Below are 22,858 nucleotides of genomic sequence, written 5' to 3' on the forward strand. Positions count from 1 at the left end.
ATGCAATTGGTGTAAAACAAAAGTTGTGAATTCCCGCTGCCATATGGTTCTAAATTATAATCAGATTTATCAATTATTTGAATAATGGTATATTAAGTATAACAAGGTTCTAGTGAAAAGTTGATGCATTACATAAAAATTTGAAAAAACCTTGAATTGCCGGGTGTTTATTGAGATTATGTCAGAGTAGCTTAATGTTGCTATGCTATGAAAATAGAAAGATTTATCTTTTCTCAAAGTTAGAACCTATCATCATTATTTTCACAAATTCGTCACGTTCCAACTACAAAAAAACAAATCGAATTAGAGAGGACGTAAGTGTTTTGTAAGGTAAGCTGATTTATTTTATTTTCTTATATATCTCATCTATATAATGTTTTATGTTTCTTTGATTAAAATCTATTTAAAGGTCTATCTTGTTCATGACGGTCATACATAGTCTACAAATATAAATTTTACATATTTATAAGACTATATAGCTTATAATTTTATTTAAGTAAAATTATCTCTATAGTGTTTTATGAAAATAAAACAAAAAGAAACATGGACATACACATGAGCTCAAAGATTTCATGCATTAATTGAGGTATTTTATTACAACTTTATATGCCATATAAAAAAGTCTATTATACTTACAAAATAAATAAATTTTTAATGTTGTATGGTATGGTAAATATAGTAAGTTTTTCACATAAAAATCGACATTGATTTAAACTATAGACAAAGTATAAAACTTGCAACATTGGCGTTATCGATATAGAACAAATGAAATACGGCAACGTCACGCACAGCGGATTCACAAAGTGTTGAAGAGTGATTATAGATTCGGCGTTACAAATAATTATTAAATATACAAATTTTAAGCTAAATTAGTGATTTAAAATGGCAGATAATAAGAGGTAAGACTATAATCAATTAAAATTCAAATAGTTAAATATTATTTATGTAATTTTAACGAAATGTTGTAATATCATGGAAACCGATATTCGAAAATTGGCTTGTCATCATGTCTAACGCTACAGTATATGACAATATATTATAATTCCAAGACGAAATTATGCTGAAACTAGATGATACTCTGTTATAAATACGTTAAATTTACAAATTGGACGTAATTACATACATTGTCTAAGAACGCTAACGATGAGGCACAACCGGGCGTTTCTCTTGATTTGTTGAATTTTGTTTAGCCCCGATGATCTTTCCACCGCGATCTTGCGCCGTAAAGACAGACCAAATCGCCTGATCGTGGAAGAAGCTGTAAGCGATGACAACTCTGTGGTTGCGTTATCACAGGTCAGTCCTTTGTCTTTTTTTTCGTTAGTTCTAAGTGGAAGATTTAGCATATATTTAACGAGCAATTATTAAACTATATGATTACTAAAATATACCTGAAGTATTCTTATCTTATTTTGTATAGTTAATTTCAATTGCACTGTAAAATAACTGACAATAATAATATTAAATTTAAAAAAATCAAACTTTATTATATTAAAAATTGTAACCAATTGTAACAAAACAAGTATATAATTGATACATAATAAAAATGTAACATGATAGTAAGTAGTTTCATTTTTATTATTATTCAAAGTTTTTATAGGATTTGAGTAAAAAAAAAACATGCTGAAATAATATGCAAAGTCATGGTTGATGATATTTCACCCAGCAGATGCATTTACAGCATTACAATTAGATTATATTATTATTTATTTGGAGTATCTTAAGTTTTGTTTATGAATGTAAAAAAAAAGATATAAAATATAAAACTACTAAACTATTAATAGATGTGAATCTCACACTTAGCTTTTTATTTTATTTTAAAAAATTGACAATACAATTAATATTTCCACCATAGGCTAAAATGGAACAACTACAGTTATTCCGTGGAGACACTGTATTACTCAAGGGTAAACGCCGCAAAGAAACTGTCTGCATTGTACTCTCAGATGATAACTGTCCTGATGAAAAGATCCGTATGAACCGTGTTGTTAGGAACAATCTCCGTGTACGGCTCTCTGATGTTGTTTCCATTGCTCCTTGCCCCTCAGTTAAATATGGCAAACGAGTCCATATATTACCTATTGATGATTCAGTTGAAGGTTTGACTGGGTAAGTGAATGTTTATATTTTGAAATATATATTAAGTCTTAGTATTTTCATATTTGCTTAATTAAAAAAAAATTCTTTTATTTTTATTTTACATTGTTATAAAATAAATGTGTACTGATGAAATGTTAAAGTAATCACATTTTCATAATTCTTATGCCATGCAAATCTACATTTAAAGTAACAGCCTGTTAATGTCCCACTACTGGGCTAAGGCCTCCTCTCCCTGTTGAGGAGAAGGTTTGGAGCTTATTCCATCACGCTGCTCCAATGCAGGTTGGTAGAATAAACATGTGGCATAATTTAAATTAGACACATGCAGGTTTCCACACAATGTTTTCCTTCACCGTCAAGCACGAGATGAATTATAAACACAAATTAAGCTCATGAAAATTCAGTGGTGCTTTGCCCGGGTTTGAACCCACAATCATCGGTTAAGATTCATGCATTCTAACCACTAGGCCATCTCGGCTTTATTTCAATCTACGTTTAATGAATGTTGATTGCTTAAACATTTAAAATTGTATTTTTTAGAAACCTATTTGAAGTGTACCTGAAGCCGTACTTCATGGAAGCATATCGGCCCATTCATCGTGATGACACCTTTATGGTTCGAGGTGGTATGCGTGCTGTTGAGTTCAAAGTAGTGGAGACAGATCCCGCTCCATACTGTATTGTAGCACCAGACACAGTTATTCACTGTGAGGGAGAACCAATTAAGCGAGAAGTAAGTAAAGTCAAAAGTAAACTTTTTAATTTTTGTAAAACATGATATGTGGATGTGGTTAATATATGTTTATTTTACTTTCTCTTGTTACTTGTATTTCAAAGTAAAAATATTTGAGGAAATTATTTTTATTTAATTTCTTAAATAAATTTTTCTAGTTAGAAAAAAGAAGTTATATTAGAATATATAAAAAAAGTGTTAAAAACAATATTGTAATTTGCATACACTATGACATTGCAATGTCAGCCAAGTTATTTCATCTTATATTACACTAGCTACTCTATCCTCATGGGTTGTAGTGGGATGTTATATGTATATTCCTTGTTCAATAAATAAAGATCAACAAATATTGATAGATATTATTCTATAGAATAATATTTTAATATTTAATAGGAAGAAGAAGAAGCCTTAAATGCAGTGGGTTATGACGATATTGGCGGTTGTCGTAAGCAGCTAGCTCAGATTAAGGAGATGGTGGAACTGCCTCTGCGGCATCCATCACTTTTCAAGGCCATCGGTGTGAAGCCCCCGCGTGGTATCCTTATGTATGGACCTCCGGGAACTGGTAAAACACTAATTGCTCGTGCTGTTGCGAATGAAACAGGTAAGAAATATTTTTTTATTTGATATATTAAACAGTAAATGACTATAACATATAACTTTATACATCTGACAATAAAATTGTAGCAATAATGGACTTGTGAAATAAGCATAATATTATATATTTTACTCTCGGTCTACGGTTTTTTTTGTAATAATTAATATGATATGTGATAATATTAACTGCTAAATTTGATGTAATATAATTAAATTTTTAGTTTTTTTTTATATTTATAAATTGGAGGTTGATAATTAAATAATTTTATCTGGAATACAATTATTGTTATTAACATAAGCAAAATTTTCTGTATTGTCTAGGTGCATTTTTCTTCCTGATCAACGGTCCAGAAATCATGTCGAAATTGGCCGGAGAATCTGAATCGAACTTGCGTAAAGCTTTCGAAGAAGCAGACAAAAATTCTCCGGCCATTATCTTTATCGATGAACTGGACGCCATCGCGCCCAAACGTGAGAAGACGCACGGTGAGGTCGAGCGCCGGATTGTGTCGCAGCTGCTCACTCTTATGGACGGTTAGTAGTTTTACTAATTATTTAGGAAATATTGTTTCACATAGCTCTTTTTATATTTCAAGAAAATTTTGTATGTTACAAGTTTGTAACTTACAAGGTTCAAGTGCTTGGTTACATTTTGTTGGTTAAAATAAATATTTATGTTACATACACTTATCCAGTTCCTCAATCTCTCACAATCATATGTACTAGACATTGTTGATATGATTTTATATCAACAATGTCTAGTCCATATGATTTTAAGTATGTGATGTATATTCCTACATGTTGATGAATATAACTCGCTCATCGCTTCGGTAAAGATGATTGCCTGTGCCTTTGGTGTATCTTTCTATTGTTTTGACTAGGTTTCGATGTGCCTGCATGTCTGTATCTCAATGCAGCAACACAATCTGTATTATTATTCATAAATTTAATCAAATTGTATTTGTTTATTGTAAGAAACATTCTTGAAATCATTTTAAAATATAAAATGTTTATACAAATCTTATAAACAGGTATGAAGAAGTCATCCCACGTGATAGTAATGGCAGCTACTAACCGGCCGAACTCCATCGATCCCGCTCTCCGTCGGTTCGGTCGTTTTGACCGCGAGATAGACATTGGCATCCCGGACGCCACCGGACGTCTTGAGATTCTACGCATACACACAAAGAATATGAAGCTTGGGGATGATGTCGATCTAGAACAGGTCAGATCAGTAATAATTATTTATGGGTTCTGATATTTCAAAGATATTGAATCAATTCTTATAAGAAAAACGGAAAGAGTCTACAAACTATGTTTATAATAATGAACTTATGTATTTTTTTTATAAAAGTTGATTTAGATAAACTGCAAGATTTAAAAGGATTTTTTTTAGTTATCAAATCATAAAAAAACTGAATGTGTTTACATTTTAGTTCTATGAGGGTGCAAAGTTGGTATCAATATGAAACCACCACTAACAGTTTTTGGATGAACAAAGTTCAAGACACTTAAAGTTATATTCATACTATATGACAATAAGACAGTTATGTCTTGCGTGAATACAGCACTAGTAATTTGACTCTTATTTAATATTTATTGGCTATGTCGTACTAGATCGCAGCCGAGTCTCACGGTCACGTTGGCGCGGATCTCGCGTCGCTGTGTTCGGAGGCTGCTCTGCAACAGATCCGTGAGAAGATGGACCTCATAGACCTCGAGGACGATCAGATAGACGCAGAGGTTCTCAACTCGCTTGCCGTCTCCATGGACAACTTCCGTGTAAGTTATACATTCATTATTAGCTGAGTATAAGTGTAAAGGCTTTATTTTTAGTTAACATAGATTTGACATTAATGATTTAAATTGTACATATTTACTTAGACATTCTTTGATTTTACTCAATACTTTTATGATATGATTTTACTAATTACTTTTACTCAAAGTTTTTTTTAATATATATTAAAAAAAACACAGGATCACAATTAATAATAATTTATGTTTAAATATTTAAAAATTCATAATTGGGTTTTATAATAAGCGTAAGACTATATCGTAAGTTATAAATAAAGGTTTTTGAGGTTATGTAAGTATGATTTACACAAAACCGTTACATATTTTTGCTTGTCACAGTATGCGATGACAAAGTCGTCGCCATCGGCGCTCCGTGAGACGGTCGTGGAGGTGCCAAACGTGTCGTGGACGGATATCGGTGGGCTGCAAAACGTGAAGCGGGAGCTGCAGGAGCTGGTGCAGTATCCAGTGGAACATCCCGACAAGTTCCTTAAGTTTGGCATGCAACCATCTCGGGGTGTGCTTTTCTACGGACCACCAGGTTGCGGTATGTTTCTCTTATAGTTATTTTATTAAAAATAGAAAGAAAATAAGTTTGAGATAAATTGTTTACACATTGACAATAAAAGCCTGACATCTTAAAAATGTCTCATCATACATGGATTGCACAAGAAATTGTTTTACGATCTAGAAACAATCTGACGATAAAACCAATTAAGCACTACTATTTATTACACCACACATCTTCCTGACTTTTGAGAATATTTGTCAATTGTTAATGGTTGCTGTTAACAATTAGAGTTGGCTTAAAAGCTGGTATTGAAAATAACTATTATTGTATATGCAGGTAAGACACTGTTGGCTAAGGCGATCGCTAATGAATGCCAGGCTAATTTCATTTCGGTGAAGGGACCAGAGTTACTCACCATGTGGTTTGGTGAATCTGAAGCTAATGTTCGAGATATCTTCGATAAGGTAAGATTTTTTTAAGTTATTCTAATTCTATATTTTGACTTTTATATACTATAGTTTGCTCTCATTTTGTTCATAACCATAAACAAGTTTTTTAATATACAATAAATGTAATTAAGCATCAACATCTTAGTTACATTTATTGTAACTAAACACATAGTATATTTGGTGAAGTTAACACAAATCACTACACCGGCAGGCTCGCTCGGCGTCTCCCTGCGTGCTGTTCTTCGACGAGTTGGATTCCATCGCGAAGTCTCGCGGCGGGTCAGTGTCGGACGCCGGCGGCGCCGCCGACCGCGTCATCAACCAGATCCTCACCGAGATGGACGGCATGGGTGCCAAGAAGAACGTCTTCATTATTGGTAAATATTTGTTCTTATCAATTAAACTTGGTAAATTTTGTTTTCAACTTTTTCCCGGTAAACTTATCAATTGATTGAAGTCGATAACGTACGATTTTTCTGATTAATCGAAAGATTGCATATGATATGATATTTAGTTTTTGTTTTATTGATGTTTTAATAATGCAGAGCAAAAAGAAGAAAAAGAAATCTAGTTATGTTTCTTTATTATTTATAACTTATTATTTCTTCTATTTCTCAGGTGCCACAAATCGTCCGGACATCATTGACCCTGCAATTCTGCGACCCGGCCGTTTGGACCAGCTCATCTACATCCCACTTCCAGATGAGAAATCTCGTGAGGCTATCCTCCGCGCCAACCTTCGCAAGTCGCCTATTGCTAAGGACGTTGATTTATCTTACATCGCAAAGGTATGCAATTATACATACATGAAATAATTAGCAATTGTGAAAGATATCAGTCGATTGATAATGTTTAAATTTTTTTTCCTATCTGAGAACTAATGGTGAAAACTAAGAATTATTTTATACGACAATGGTTACAAAGTATAACAATTCTCAGGTCACACAAGGATTCAGCGGTGCCGACTTGACAGAGATCTGCCAGCGCGCGTGCAAGCTCGCCATCCGACAGGCCATCGAGGCCGAGATACACCGCGAACGAGCGCGCCAGCAGCAGCAGGCCGCCGCCGTCATGGATGTCAGTTCATTACTACCGTTTATGACTAGCTTTAAAGAATTAATCAAACATTTTTGTTTCAAATTATTCATAACATTTAGTAATATTTATCTTATTTATATCAAATTTATTCTTCGTAGATGGACGAAGAAGACCCCGTGCCGGAGATCAGTCGCGCTCACTTCGAGGAGGCGATGAAGTTCGCGCGCCGCTCCGTGTCCGACAACGACATCCGCAAGTACGAGATGTTCGCGCAGACGCTGCAGCAGTCGCGCGGGTTCGGCACCAACTTCAGGTTCCCGACGAGCGGCGCGGCGGCGGGCGGCACAGGCACGTCGGGCGGCGACCAGCCCACCTTCCAGGAGGAAGGAGGCGACGACGACCTGTACAGCTAAGCGCGCGGGCGCCGCCAGCAGACGTTACATCATAAGAGTGTATTACTTCCTCGGCTCGACCGGTCCGACCGCCGAAGATTCTGAATGAATATGTAAATGTATTTATTTCGTCATCCGCTCGTTAGTTTCGTTCGCTTATGTTTAGTATTACAGTTCGAATGCACCCCGCTCGGTCGGGCCCGTATGATCCTATGGTATATTGTAACTGTCAGATCGTTTGCGTTGGCGACGTCGGCGTGTGTCGACTTCACGATATCGCAGTGATTTTTATTGATTAAAAGATTTTTATAGTCGAATCTTGTGTTTTAATTTATTTCCCTTTACAAACTTAGTAATTGAGCGTCTATTATAAACCAATTGCGAATTAATTTTAATCAAAATATGTACTTAATAATGGGCTTTTTGAATTACTAGTAATATTATTATAATATTTTGAAATTATTTGTGTTTTTGAATAAAAATGAAATGAAACAATATTAATAGCCCTCATGACCTACATTTTTTAAACTATACTAAAGAGTCTTTGCCATTAAACTAACGTAAACTTTTATGATAAACTCTTTCGAGAATTAAAAAAATAAATAAACATTTATTTAATTAACAGGAAATATTTTTCTACTATTATCTAAAACGTTATTACGTACCCTATAATTTTACATTTTTTTATCCAGTATAAGACGAAATAATTTTCATGTATAAAAATAAACAGGAAACTATATGTTCAAAATATATTCTTTGAAAATAAATCAATTGGCAGATTTTTAAAAAATATATACCAAAATGTCAAAACTAAATGAGAATTATTATCTAAGAAAATATTATCTTAAAAATGAACAAGTTCCAACTCAAAGTGTTATGAAGAATAAAATGTCACCAATGCTTGCTAACGTTTATTTTAAATCTATGACGTCGAAATTAAAAGTACTTGCTGGTCTCGAGCCACCGATGAAAGGTGGAGGAAGTGACTGGTATGTACCACCAGCAGATGTACTAGAAGGAAGAATAGTAATGAAACCCCTACACAGGAAATATTTATCAAAGTTAAGTTTTAGTGGCATTGACTTTTTTGGCGAAAGAATACTCCGAGAGCACCATGAGCAAATGGAAGAAGAAAAACAGAAAACTTTACTAGAAAATGATAGAAATTGGAAACAAGTAATTGAGAGGAGTCGTTGCCAATACTGGGATGATATGTCGAAAGAACAATCTAAGGAAAATACTACGAAGATTCAACAGGCATTTCATGAATTTACCGCATTGTATGCGACATCCATAACTAAAATAGAAGCTATTCTATCTGACGCTGCTACCAAAGAAATCGAGCGTGTCAAAGAGGCAGCGTTCAATAAAATGGCTTCTCAATATGAAGCTCTTTTGCAACAACAAGCTACAATGCTATATGACAGATATACAAATAAACTTTTCAAAGAAAAAACTACGCAGAAGGAGCAATTTATTTCTGTAATTGAAAATTCAAGGACAGAGATGGGAAATAAGCTTCATGATATAAATGTCGAAAAACATGTTGCTATTGAAAAACTCCGTATCATATTAGAATGTCAGAATTTAGCTTGTCAAGTTTATGTGGCATTAAAAGAACGAGAGGAATGTAAAAAAGAGATTGAGTTGTCTAAGCACGAGCATAAAAAGAAACTCAAAGATTTTGCTGCAAAAATGCAAATGCAAAATTTCGAAATCAAACTTGCTAAAGAAAAAGAAATGAGGAAAAAAGAATTCATACAGATATGGCAAAGAAAAATTTGTCATGTTGTAAAGAGATTTCAGGAGTTTGTGAAATATTGTTTAAATACCTTGCCAGAGCAAGCAGAGTTCTTTATAAACATGGAAAAACTAATGCTTTTACAACTCAGCGAATCACTAGAAAATCCAAGTGTTGAAAGCATATTCATTACCGAAGAAGAGACCTTTCACACTCCAATTCCAAAACCACATCCATTTTACCTCTTTTGTGATAAGGGATATAAACAAAAGGTAGAAGATGATCTTTGCCCAAAGCATTGCACCTCTAGTGCATCGCAGTTGCCTGTAATTGTTGTTAATAAAAAATGTATTTACTCCGCTTGTGATAACTTTTATAACTTTGCTGAAAAAGTGCAACAGTTACTACAAAGTCGACATGACGAAGATTTAATTGATGACCATGACTACAAATTTGATATTCCAATTAAATGTACGTCGTCTGAGCAGCTGGGGGCATTGAAATTGGAGAGCTCCTTAATGCAACTCTTACAAAAAGAATTTCCTAATCCGAGAGATGTTAAAATTGAATGTTGCGTGTGTAAAATACCCACATGCTATTGTGATAGCCCAGCCAAGAAAGCGTCTCGTAGAGCTATGGAAGAATTGAAAGAAATAGAGACATGGCGCCGAAAAGATTTCGGTCCGACAATAATTCCAAGAAGTATTGAGCTGGAACACGAACGCGAGCCAAAATGGGAAAGTTATATACAATATACTCGACCCAAAAGATGTCAATGTGCTAGGCGGATTAAAAAAGATTTGAAAGAACATCTTCCTGCTTATATGCTAAATGTGTCAACATACAATGCGCCAGATTTGCCGAATTACGAAACATGTACATTGGACAGCCTAAAAAAATTAGTTAAGAAGAGCCGAGGTAGAACATCTCCAAAAGTAGAGGCTGTGACAACGGAATCGAAAACAAGAAATGTTAGCACGCAATATTCGGATCAGGAATTTGAATTACTGTGTACTTGTTTCTCTGACGAAGAAGCAGACAAATTACTATACAACTTGACCAAAAATTCAGAACTACTTCAGAAAAATGAATTTAAAATTTTAGATGGATCTGTTTCTTCGATGCAACTCAACAGTAGCATCAATTCTTTTGTCCATGATAGAGCTCATTCCTTGAGACGTTTACTAGATAATGCTCCAGAATTAGAGGAAATATTTATTAAAGAAAATTGTAACTTTAATGATTAATTTTTTTTCAATTAATATTCATTAGAATCTATATCAAATAAATATATATTAATAGACTTGTTTATTTTATTTGATTTATAATATAATATACAGAAGAAATAGTTTTAATTGTACTGAAAGTTGGACAGTAACAGCCTGTGAATGTCCCACTGCTGCGCAATTTTCTTAGTTTAATCTACGGGGATATTTTTTAACGAAAATACATGATCAAAAGAATTATAAGATATAATGTTTATTTGTATTATATAAAATTATAAATAACATTTTTACTTAGCACTAATAAATTCAGATCCGCTACAGCTATGTGACGTCACCGACTGCCATTTTTTGCAATAAGTTCATAACGTGGCAAAATCTTTCTTTGATTTCTGTCGTAGTGCGATGGGGTAACTGTTCTCTAATGCGACAAAACACTTGCTCGGAGCTAGGTTCTCCTTTTAGCACTTCTAACATTGTCTTGTCTTCGTCGCGAGTCCAACTTCTACTGGCTACTTTTGGAACATCTAATTTCATTTGTTTCATTTTAGATCCCTCGTCTTTTTTTGAACAAGGAGGTTTGGTGTCCTGTTTCTCTTTCTTCTTCACTGGGACGTCATCTTTTTTGCAATGTTTGCTTTTCGAGTGTGACTTTCCTTTCATTTTTGTGTTATTTAATGTGGTTGTGATGGAATTTTTCGTGTTATCATTAACGTCTTTAGCGTTCTTTGTCGGTGATTTGAGTTGTTTTCTCGGTTTTTTCTGTGGTATTTTACAAACGGTTTTTGCATTTCTTTTGGGCGATGCTCGTTCGGAATCCGATTCGGGCGGTGAAAGGCAATGATTCGGGGCTAACCGTCTTGCGTGAACTCTGTAAGGTTCTTTACTATAAGGATAAGTAACACAAGCTGTTCGTAAAAACCTTCCGTGCTGGAGAAATACTCGTCCGTGTAAGTACTGAAAATAAAAGAATATGAATAAGTACCAGAAACTCAAGTTGCCAGTGTATTATATTTTTGTATAGCTCAACTTGCCTCAGAATCTAGGACTTTCGCTTCCGGTTTTCTTTTGTTGTCTTTGTCTTCAAATTCCCATACGTCATAGCCCTTGTCGGAAGTTAAAAAGCTTTCTTGAAGAATATCTGTGCCAGTTTCGTAAACACTGTGGATGAAATTAATAATACAGTCGCTAATTTATAAAATACAATGCGTTACAATGAATAATACAACATGAATTCCTTCTTTGTTTAAAATTATATTAATAGACCTGCTATTTGCTCAAATTAACAGCAACAGGAAGGGACAATATGTCTCATTCAGCAATTCGTAAAATATCGACAAGATAAAGAATATATGAAAATCGATCGTTCTGTATAGGCCAGATTCTATAAAAACTATATAATAATTGATTTGTTAGTTTAGTATCTTATAAGTACTGCCTCGTTGGTCTAGTGGCTTGATGTACGGCCGAAGACTCGGTTAAACTCGGGTTAAATTCCCAAGTCGGGCCAATAAAAAGTTGTTAGGTTATTCTGTCAGTAAATTCTCAGTAGCAACTCGGAGTCTGGAAGTGTGTATACTCCCGTGCCTCGGAGAGCACGTACAGCCGTTGGTTCTGCGCCTGAACTCTTTTCGGTCGTGTCGGATCGTCGTCCAATCGGATTATGAGAGTTAGGGAATAGAGAGTGCACCTGTGTTTGTACTATAATATCTCCTGCCTAGTTGGCTAATCTCTCTCTGGCCTATTATAATAATCAAAATAACTTGCCTTTGGTTTACTTTCAAGTAATTCTAAATAGCAGTCCGGCAAATATGTAATTTGCAAATTATTTCTTCACGTACTAATTTTAGTATTTCTCTCTGTCTTTTTAGAGAGCGCGCGAGCATTTATGCATTATAAAATTTATATTCTGCACAGTTGGTTAGTTTTGTTATTAAGTATAGCTGACGTGGCGGTGATCCAGGCAGGACTGTACTGTACATCCTAAACCCAATAAGTAGTATAAATGTGAAGGTGAGTAGTTTAATTGTATTTCTCTGTTACCTCTTTACGTCGAAACGACTTAAAACTTTATTTAGTACAATGATTAGATTGTTATAGAAATATCGCAGCAAGTACTCCCAAAATACATATCTACTTATCTACCCCATATCCTGAGCCTTATCAAGAATTTGAAATAAAAAAGTTACGTCACCTGTCTGGTGGCCGTTCATCTGGGAACAGGGATTTGAACATCTGTGTAAGCCGCGGGTTGGACCTGAGGTGTGGCAGCACCCTCGACTTCATGTCCGAACTGTTTCCGCTATTGATACCCGTTGTGATTGCGCGGATTATCTTCCTCAGAACTGTAGGCTTGCGGCTGAACGTTGTCTAAAAATATTTAATCAAATAATATTGTAAAACATTTTATAATAGATGCGTAGGAGTTTTAACCACTAGAATTTACTAAAAATAGGCTGTCAATACGCCGTAAAACATATTTATTTGGATATACATACGTATAACATTTTATTTTTAATAAAAACTTCTTACTGTTTAAGTTACCTTTCAAATAGAAGGCAATAAATAAAATATGGTAGCGCCTTAAGCGAAGGTGCACCAATTAATGCAGTATGCATTACGCAGGGTAGTGTTCTCGGACCTACTCTGTTTTTAATTTCAAATAAATGACCTTTTAGTAATAAAAAGAACGGTTCAGTTTCGTTATCTGTATATTATTTTAACCGACTTCATTTAATTATTTCATCATAAACTGTTTACCATGAACAGACAATGCCAATAGTTTAAATTAACATAATATTTTTAGACCGTGAAGCAATTATATAAAGAAAGAATAATGAACATCTCCGGTTTAGTCGAATTATTATTATTATTATATATATGTTAGAATTATTATTAAAATTATTATTAATATTCACAAAACTTATCAAGTTAATAGTATCATTTGTATTGGTTATTACAACGCTAGACTAACATAACTTCAAAATAAGGTTTTACTTAAATATCCAAGGAATTAGTGCGTGATGTTAATACAGTAAAATTAAAAAAGTAAAATTAAAAAATATGTTAATACATATATTTTATAATTAGTATGTAATGCGCGTCGGTACAAATTATAAAAAGAACTTAACGTGTTACACAAACTCAAAATGTAGAACCTTTTTCTTTATTTATTGAATACAAAGATTTAACTATTTTTTAAAATAGCTAATTATGTTTCTAGTTGCAAAATTTTCTAATTACGAGACTGGTAGACTTGGCAGACCAATAGAGACAGCTCGAAAAATAACTATTTTAAAAACACTGCAACCGAATATACAAACATATTTTATATTCTTTTGAAAAACTTGTTAAATATTTTTACGACATCTTAGCAACGTGGAACAAAAGAAAGATATATTTTTAATACTTTAATTACAATACTATATATCGTGATCAGTAACAAAATTTATGCATAATTATAATTATTAGCAAGTTAGATAAATAAAAATGTTTTCATTAGTCACGAACACCGAACATGGAGTGCGTACTGTACTTCGATAAACCATTATGGTTTATCGAAGGCAAAAATTTAAAATAAAATTAATATATATTTAATTACTGTACACTAATGCTGTAACAAATTGACACAGAAATTGAAAATATTTGTACGCTATTTAGATGCTTGTTTCTGTCGTGGCGGCCATATGTTTGTTATTATTATAATATACTTACTACTCGGGTAGGGCCAATAAAAAATTATTGTTTTTTTTTTGTCGAAAATTCTCAGTAGCAGCCGAAGTCTGAAAGTTGGATGTGTGTACTACACTCCCGTACCTCGGAAAGCACGTAAAGCCGTTGATCCTGCGTCTGAACTCTTTCCGGTCGTGTCGGATTGCCGTCCCATCGGATTATGAGAGTTAGGGAATAGAGAGTGCCCTGTAGTTGCGCACACACTTGTGCACTACAATATGTCCTGCGAAAATGGCTAAACTCTCCTGAGATTGGCCGCCGTGGCTGAAATCGGTCTGGAGAACATATATATATATATACACTGTTATAACCCGATAGGACGGCAATCTAAAACGATCGGATTGAAGTCCAACGGTTTTAAGTGTTTTCCAAGGCAAGGAAGTCGTTGTTTTTGAGAATTTCTTTAAAGCAAAACGCAATGATTTTATTGGCTCAACCCCGAACCTTGGAAATAAACCTTAGGACATTAGAGCGAAACATCTAAACATGAGCTGATGACATTTTATAACGAACATCCAATCTTAGGGTCCGTTCACACAGACCGGCTCGGAGAGGAGAGCAGATTTTTATCACGTTGGAAACAGTGTTTTGAGTGATTGTAGTAAAGTTTATTTTTGCATTTGCACCTTTTTTGTCATTAAAAATGCCTGAACGCGCTTCGTGTGAAGTAATAAAAGGAGCCGACCGGCTCCGCTTGCGTGCTCTTTCACCGCACCCGCTTTCAGATCTCTTCCAGCCGGTCGATGTGAAATAGTTGGCGGCTCCGCTCCGGCCAATTCCAAGCGTATACGACCCGGTCTGTGTGAAAAGAAAAAAGCAGGCCGATGCTCTCCGAGCCGGTCTGTGTGAACGGACCCTTAGTAGTACATAATACATGACTAAATGTGTCAGGGTGAAATCACACAAGTAGAATTGATTGAAGATAATTGGTGTTATACGCACAAATACACTTTAAACATTACGGACTTATTTTTTTAATTTATATTTAATTCTGAGTACTTTTGAGTCTGTGCTATTATGAAGTTCCTTTTTTTAATATACCGTGTTAATGTTTATTGTTCCGCTACATTTGTAATATAATTATTATACATAATTTTATATAATTGCATGTCTACAATACTACCTGAAGGTCTGAGGTGTTTATTCGGAATTATTGGTAGATTTATGACATTCAATAAGTAAATGTAACGATTCTGTAATTAATACAGATATTTGACTTGACTATTTAATTACTATCTTAATAAGTATTCCTTTGCGTCTGTATTGAATCTTGAAAACCTCCCAACAATAGTTGCGGTAAGGAATATTTAGAAACCTTTGTAGCTATTATCAGGTTTTAATTTATTTTTACTTGTAAAATGACATGAATCACAGTTTACGGAATTGATAAATGCCCACACACGTTCGTTTAAGCGTTCATTTGGTTTCCGATGATAAAAACGAATCTATTGAACAATATGTAATAATTATATCCATAGACATTTTGTATATTTGTTTACCTACAGATATATAGAAGCAACTTCATATGTATATAGTTTACATTTAAAGTCATGGCAAACTTTCGTGTACGTGTATAAATAGCTGATAACTGAAGTATGGTTAGTTTAAAAAGAACTAGCGAAATTGTAAACAATTTTTCATCGCGTACTTGCTATAACAATGGACTGATATATGTGCTGACATCAAGACAGTCGATAAGGCAGAGGCCATGTAGGTGAAACGGCAATCAACAATACTTTGAAGACCAACAAGGTTACCCGAGGTTCTGGGTACAGCTGCTTAGCTCGGGTTGGTTCGACCACCAGTAAAAATTATTGGTGGTTGCTATAACAATGGACTGATATATGTGCTGACATCAAGACAGTCGATAAGGCAGAGGCCATGTAGGTGAAAAGGCAATCAACAATACTTTGAAGACCAACAAGGTTACCCGAGGTTCTGGGTACAGCTGCTTAGCTCGGGTTGGTTCGACCACCAGTAAAAATTATTGGTGGTTGTTCTATCAAAATTTTCAGTATCAGTTCGGTGTTTGGTCCTGCGCTTGAACCGTTTCCGATCATTTGAGATTGTGATCGGATTATGAGAGTGAGGGAATAGAGAATGTAACTGTTTGTGCGCGCTCTATAATATTTTTTAAGCAATTGGCTGTTCTCCGTTAAGAATAACTGGCCAGGACATCATAATCATCACCATCACAATGTATACATAGGAGACGTCAAGTCAAAGTGGGAGAGAATACAAATAAGTGGTGAATCAAGTCGGATTACTTTTTTTTTTATAGAATAGGAAGGCGGACGAGCATATGGGCCACCTGATGGTAAGTGGTCACCAACGCCCATAGACATTGGCATTTTAAGAAATGTTAACCATCGCTTACATCACCAATGCGCTGCCAACCTTGGGAACTAAGATGTTATGTCTCTTGTGCCTGTAATTACACTGGCTCATTCACCCTGGCGCACTCACCCTTCAAACCGGAACACAACAATACCAAGTACTGCTGTTTTGTGGTAGAATATCTGATGAGTGGGTGGTACCTTCCCAGAGGAGCTTGCACAAAGCTCTACCACCAGTAAAATGCTTACAGTTTACTGCTTTGGCTTCAAGTATCAAAGGAGACAAATGTGTGTCAGCTTCATCGAAAAGTAGCTATTTTTTGAGATTCGGAAGGAGGTAGAGTTTTTTATGATCAATTGCGCAAGAGTCAATTGGAGAATCTATTACAATAAATCTGACAATTCAGTGGGTTGACGATCGAATCGCTACTTTGAAGCTGCATTACTTTAAGAATTACCTGAACATTGGCTAAGTCCAAATTACAGAACAGTTTTAAAATAGCGTTAACCCTGAAGGAGCTATCAAACCTCTTAAATTATCAACCACCAGATCAAGACTCCGAAAACGTAAAAAGTTTTGAATGTGATATTATTTTTCGAAAAGTGTGATAAACCTTTATAAAAACAAGTTTCCCAGAAAAAATGAGACACGTAAACCTTTCCTTAAGGAGTGTCAGCCTCCAGACCGACCCAGGTTTCGATCAGACTAAACTATATCTATAAATGTGCAGATCGCTGAAGAGTACAAAGAAACGTTGCCTATATTTTTTGAGGACGCGAAGGTCTATCGAGTCTAGACCGTGCTCCACTCATTCAGAGATGTCAGAAGCTATATAAAGCCTTACAAGCCTTTGCTACAATGACAGTCCAAATCGAAGACTGTAAAACGAATGCTACTGCGCATAGGGATGTCTTTTTCCTGAACTGCTCCGATATAAATATCGCACAACTTATCGAACTACTGCACAACTTGAACGAATTTTGCTGGCGCAGTTGTCTCGGTAAAAAACTTAGACAAGTCCAGTGACATTCAAAAGGCATCTTATATCGGCCAATAAGTTTGGAGTGGAAATTATTTGGCAACCTTCGTTAAGTTTTGACTACGACTGCATAAAAACGAAATTCTTTTCAGCGCGTGTTTTGTCTCTCATGCTATTCGATGCCGAAATATGAACACTAGGCACGGAACACACGAGTTAACTAATCGAGCTACGCTCGGAGTGTCTTTGTAGCATAAGATCAGGTATACACCTCTCTTTCATATACTCTGTTTATATGAAGAAGTAGCTCAGTTATTAGATTGCCAAAATAATAGACTAAATTTGACTGGTCGAGTCTATACAGCGGGTACATGTCTGATACCAAGGTCAGGGTCTGGTGAGCTTAACCGACCCGACCGGGTACGGAAGACAGAGAGCTCTAAATTTGGTAGATATGTTCAGCAGACTTAGCTAGGCTCAATGATGATAATATTTCTACTTTGTTAAACATTATTGTAAAGTTTAACAAATTTGGTCTTGTAGCAATTAAGTCAGTCAACAATTACAAAGATTCTGGTCATAAAACTGATATATTTTAAATCATATTAACATATAGGAGTGATGCAAATTTTAGTGTACAGGTCACTAATGAATTTGAAATTGCAAAATAAAAACAAGAGTTTCAACTGAATAATCACATATTTAAAACATTCATAATTATATTAATTTATTTTATTAAGAAGCCAACGCACACAATCAACACAATAATGTAATTATCCTGATCGGCTAGAACAACAATGCATTGGCATGTTTAATTGACATTAGCATCAGTGTTTAAATTTATGGATTGTGAAGATAGATATATATTGAGAATATATTTCATATTATATATACGTATTTAGCTATAAATATTTATAAACAAAACAAATACAGTTGATTTTCTGTTTTAAAATGTTAAGTTCATTTTTTTTTGTTCGCAACAACACTGCAGATGTAGGGTTCTAAGTTATCATAGACATTATTTTTATATTAAGCATAAACATATTTTTAGTGTATTTATCTATATGCAAAATTCAATCCAAAAAGATTAATAGTTCACTAATTTTATAGTAAAGATGATATATTATGTAAATAAGTACTACAAAAATGACAAAAAGTCACTGTAACCTGATAATAATTTTATAAAATAAATTAAGAAATGCCAGCATTTCAAGTGTAATAAATATTATGTTTATTATAAAATATTTATATACATTAAAGACTAAATAACAATAAACAACATCACATATACAACATCATACATATACTTACATTGAATCATTTTTATTTAGTCTTTTTATTTTATAGTTGAAGTTATAATAAGTAAATATTTTTTTATGTACATAAAACACAAGCTAAATAAGAAATAAATATAAATAAAGGTTATATGAAATTATTATTTTACCATTCGCAAAACGCTAGATTGCTAACTGTATAAAAACAGTTTATATTATAATATTGTTAACTGTAGAACATTTATGATATATTCAGATAATTTTATTTAGTCAAAAATTCTCTTTGTTTTAAAATGGAAACAAAAATGTAAATGTCTTCTTATTGAGTAATGACTACTGAGTCAATACTCAATAATCCATTATAGAGCTCTTTCTAGAATTCACCGAATTATCTCTGTTCTACTTTAATAGAAGTAGTAAGTTGTATTGTAAAATTCAGTCTATACATATACATATATATTAAAATGTTCAACAATTTTAAAGCATTTAAAAAAAAATTTAACACTGTAAATTATTTGTATAATACTTACATGTAACAGAGAAATGAATCTTGTTATTTGTGTCATCATAAAATGATCCATAAACCTGCCTACTTGTGAAGCTTGACCAGGCTTTAAAAATAGGAGGAATTCTTCTACTATATCTTTATGCTCCTCACCAAATAACTTCTCAACCTTTTTAAACAAATCTATGGGTGTCTCCATCGATGGATCGAATGTTTTCAAAATATTTCTAAACTGCACAAACTTGTTTGTAGGAACTGATGAGTGAGAAGCAAATCTTGATTGAACTTTTGTGTAATATGCCTTAACAAGTGCTGAAAGTGTTTTAAAATTTGTAATGATATATTTATATTATATTGCATTAATTGAGATTTATTTAAAAGTATAGTAATAGTTTGTAACCAAAAATTGTTCCTGCTGGCTGGCTAAAGTTGATTATAATTTCTAATTAATATTAGATATTGTACAAAGTATGCATCTTTCAATATATGCTACACAGTATTTGATTAATTGATACTACATATAATTTATTTACTTTAGTAAAGCTATTTACAAAAACTTTCTATTTTAGCAACTTATTTACCTGCTTCCAATGGCTTGTCATCACTTGTAGATTTTGGTTGTTCTTCTTTCTTTTTAATATTCGACTTATTTTTCGTGTTATTCTGTATTTCATTTTGTTGTTTATGTCCTGCCTTCGAAGAATGGGCCTTGATTCAAATAAATATAATTAAAAAATAGATTATCAGTAAAGTAAGATGGCAGACATCATGTCAAATATGATTCGTTAATGATCGTTTATTTTTACAATATTCAACAGCTCAATTAACTTTTTCTACATATATTAAATTCAAGGGCTATTAGATTAAAATTGTAGTCGAAATATTGAAAAATAAGTGAAGTATTTACGGAAAGAAAATTTTACAAAATAACACGCACTGACTCACCTCTAATTGAACGATGGGTTGAGCTTGAATATTTTTGTTAAAGTAACTTGTACTCGGTTCTATTTTATTTCCAAATGCATCTTGGCTGTCTCTTGTAAATAAAATTGGCATAGAAGGCAACATCTGGCAGATTTATGTATACTACCTAGAAATCTCAAAACAAAACAATCGAATCCACTTTTCTGCTCACTTGGTAAACTTTTTAATTAAGTTAAAAACCTTATTAATATTTCCCATATAATTAGAACAACACAACTACATTAAAATACAATTTATTAATGTTAAAACTGTAAAATATGCCATTGAAAATATGGAAATATTTTTGTTTGACAGACAACTTTTAACACAACATCAACGACGCGGAGCGGGCGGGCGGGAAGAACAATTCGGACGTTTCATTCTATGAATTAAGATAAAGTTATTAATACATTTAATAATGTTAAAATAAATATTTTACGGGTATATTTTTTGTTTTATATACATATAATATAGGTTTAGTTATTAAGTAGAACTAAGAAAAGAACAAAAAACAAGAACACAAGTGCGCGGTCCCACGTTTTAAAAATTTGTAAGATTTAGTATTTCTCTTTAAATTACACAAGTACTTGGCTTAATTTTTCTTTTGTTTAAAATTTTTTAAATCTACTTTATAACGAGACTTTATTCATGGGTTCAACATAAAGTCTAATGATTGATAAGCAACTTTTAATTTAATTTTTAAATTATTATTTATAAAATAAATCTTAAGCAATTAGGAGCCGCGCTATTTTTGACATCCACCTTTTTTTTATCGTTTTTAAAAATACAAAATCGTTATTAAAGTTATAAGTGTAAAATATTAAATATATATAATATAAATGAACTTTGTATAAATGTATTAAAATATTATTATTATGTTGTTCGTGTCTTTATATTCGTCATAACATTCGTAAAGTTATTCAGCAATTTAAAATCGTACAGACTAACTAGCTTGTTATAAAATAATAAAATGTGAGTTTTATCAAAAAGTGGAGATGTTTTAACTTATATAAAACAGTTGATTCTATGATTAAATAAAACTCTACCTATGTCTTTGTCTTTTGCTTTGTTAGTAGGTCTTTGAAGTCTATAACGACTATAAATATTTTATATCCTGCAGTTTGATAATATTACCTATGCATAGAAATAAATTAGAATAGTATTAACAGTAAATTAATTTGTAAAACATAAAACACGTGTTTTATGTTGCTTTTCGTCGTTGTCAGGTAACGACATTGATTTTACCATTACACTTTGCTGTGGCATTGTCTTTTAGATTCTCATGCAACACAATGAAATATTTGAATAAATTTATATAATAGTCATAATAGACTTTACCTTTTGGTTGCGTTTAAATTTATCAAGAATTTAAACACTTATTTGTACCGTCTCTATATTTTCATTCAAGAGTTCAAAATGGCATCTATTTTCCCGTCAAGCTTAAGAAATGGGGTAAGTGTTTGATCAAAATGATAATGATAAAATAAATATATAATTTACTTGAAAAAGATAGGCATTTCTTTACAAGGAAAACTGTTACCTACCTACCAATACGAAATAGCCTACTTGTGCTTACTTGATTAATATCATAGATCATTTTAAAATATAGGGCTAGACGTGTCTGTAATGTTTTTTAATTGTGCATCTAATTAACGCAAATGCTATATTATAAGAAGTGGATATACCTAATTTTATAAGAAAATAGATTGTAAATGTTATTATTTTAATAATAAAATTACAATTTTTAATATAATATAATGTGCCAGAGAACTAAGCACGGTCGAATGCTTAATTGTTTTTTTAGTGTAAGACTTGAAGGCTCAGTATAAATTACCAGATTTCATTATTATAATGTTTCGTGGTTTATTATATAATATAAATTGACTAAACTAGCAATCCGCTCCGATTTCTATTCTAAATATTAGTTTTTATCTGTAATTAACTTTGAAGTACGAATTTTTTGAGACGATTCAAAACGTTATTTTTACGGTAGTTCATGAGTTAAATTTCGGCCTATATTCCTATATAATAATAATGTCTAGATCGATTTCGGCCACGGCGGTCAATCTCAAGAGAGATTAGCCAACTACGTAGGAGATATTATAGTGCACTAATGTGTGTGCAAACACACGTGCACTCTCTATTCCCTAACTCTCATAATCCGATGAGGCTTTCCGAGGCACGGGAGTGTACACACTTCCAACTTCCAGACTCCGGGCTACTGAGAATTTCTGTCAGAAGACAGAAAAACCCAATAACTTTTTATTGGCTTGACCTGGGAATTGAACCCAGGACCTCCCGGTCTGCGGCCTTACATCAAGCCACTAGACCAACGAGGCATATTCCCGTATAATGGAGGGATGGATGAACCAGCAATGCTATTCTGTAAGAACTCACTTCGTTACTCACCCGTGAAATGTTGTAACGTGTATTCTTGAAGTGTTATAATTATTATGGTCAATGTCGCACCGTTTGACCGTTTTCTGCGGT

At 33.3% G+C, this 22,858-nt stretch overlaps 3 protein-coding genes across 3 annotated transcripts; 2 read left to right on the forward strand and 1 right to left on the reverse strand.

The window, feature by feature from the left end:
• Positions 1 to 759: 759 nt before the first annotated feature.
• Positions 760 to 7,931, forward strand: LOC126774788 (transitional endoplasmic reticulum ATPase TER94). Its single transcript, XM_050496342.1, has 14 exons — positions 760 to 899; positions 1,191 to 1,296; positions 1,856 to 2,109; positions 2,641 to 2,833; positions 3,227 to 3,437; positions 3,752 to 3,964; positions 4,462 to 4,655; positions 5,048 to 5,212; positions 5,564 to 5,771; positions 6,072 to 6,199; positions 6,396 to 6,561; positions 6,803 to 6,972; positions 7,124 to 7,261; positions 7,381 to 7,931. Exons 1-14 carry the CDS (start codon positions 883 to 885, stop codon positions 7,633 to 7,635), a joined length of 2,418 nt encoding a protein of 805 aa, XP_050352299.1. The 5' UTR covers positions 760 to 882; the 3' UTR covers positions 7,636 to 7,931.
• A 473-nt stretch (positions 7,932 to 8,404) lies between these two features.
• LOC126774789 (uncharacterized) lies at positions 8,405 to 10,626 on the forward strand. The gene has a single exon (XM_050496343.1). It carries the CDS (start codon positions 8,416 to 8,418, stop codon positions 10,600 to 10,602), a length of 2,187 nt encoding a protein of 728 aa, XP_050352300.1. The 5' UTR covers positions 8,405 to 8,415; the 3' UTR covers positions 10,603 to 10,626.
• A 171-nt stretch (positions 10,627 to 10,797) lies between these two features.
• LOC126774792 (uncharacterized) lies at positions 10,798 to 20,476 on the reverse strand. Its single transcript, XM_050496349.1, has 6 exons — positions 20,351 to 20,476; positions 19,987 to 20,113; positions 19,431 to 19,717; positions 12,773 to 12,948; positions 11,613 to 11,739; positions 10,798 to 11,535 (listed from the first exon to the last, which is right to left on the reverse strand). Exons 1-6 carry the CDS (start codon positions 20,471 to 20,473, stop codon positions 10,903 to 10,905), a joined length of 1,473 nt encoding a protein of 490 aa, XP_050352306.1. The 5' UTR covers positions 20,474 to 20,476; the 3' UTR covers positions 10,798 to 10,902.
• Positions 20,477 to 22,858: the final 2,382 nt, after the last annotated feature.

The sequence above is a fragment of the Nymphalis io genome, chromosome 17 (genome assembly GCF_905147045.1).
Source record: "Nymphalis io chromosome 17, ilAglIoxx1.1, whole genome shotgun sequence".
Taxonomy (NCBI): domain Eukaryota; kingdom Metazoa; phylum Arthropoda; class Insecta; order Lepidoptera; family Nymphalidae; genus Nymphalis; species Nymphalis io.

Bases quoted from the DNA above. Each gene is read 5' to 3' on its own strand.
- LOC126774788 (XM_050496342.1), top strand. The intron at 2,110-2,640 runs GTAAGTGAATGT...TGTATTTTTTAG, and splicing joins TCAGTTGAAGGTTTGACTGG to AAACCTATTTGAAGTGTACC. The intron at 2,834-3,226 runs GTAAGTAAAGTC...AATATTTAATAG, and splicing joins GAGAACCAATTAAGCGAGAA to GAAGAAGAAGAAGCCTTAAA.
- LOC126774789 (XM_050496343.1), top strand. From the start codon at position 8,416: ATGTCAAAACTAAATGAGAATTATTATCTAAGAAAATATTATCTTAAA.
- LOC126774792 (XM_050496349.1), bottom strand. From the start codon at position 20,473: ATGTTGCCTTCTATGCCAATTTTATTTACAAGAGACAGCCAAGATGCA. The intron at 12,949-19,430 runs GTAAGTATTATA...AAATATTTTTAG, and splicing joins GATTCATTTCTCTGTTACAT to ACAACGTTCAGCCGCAAGCC. The intron at 11,740-12,772 runs GTGACGTAACTT...TTTCATCCACAG, and splicing joins GATGAACGGCCACCAGACAG to TGTTTACGAAACTGGCACAG.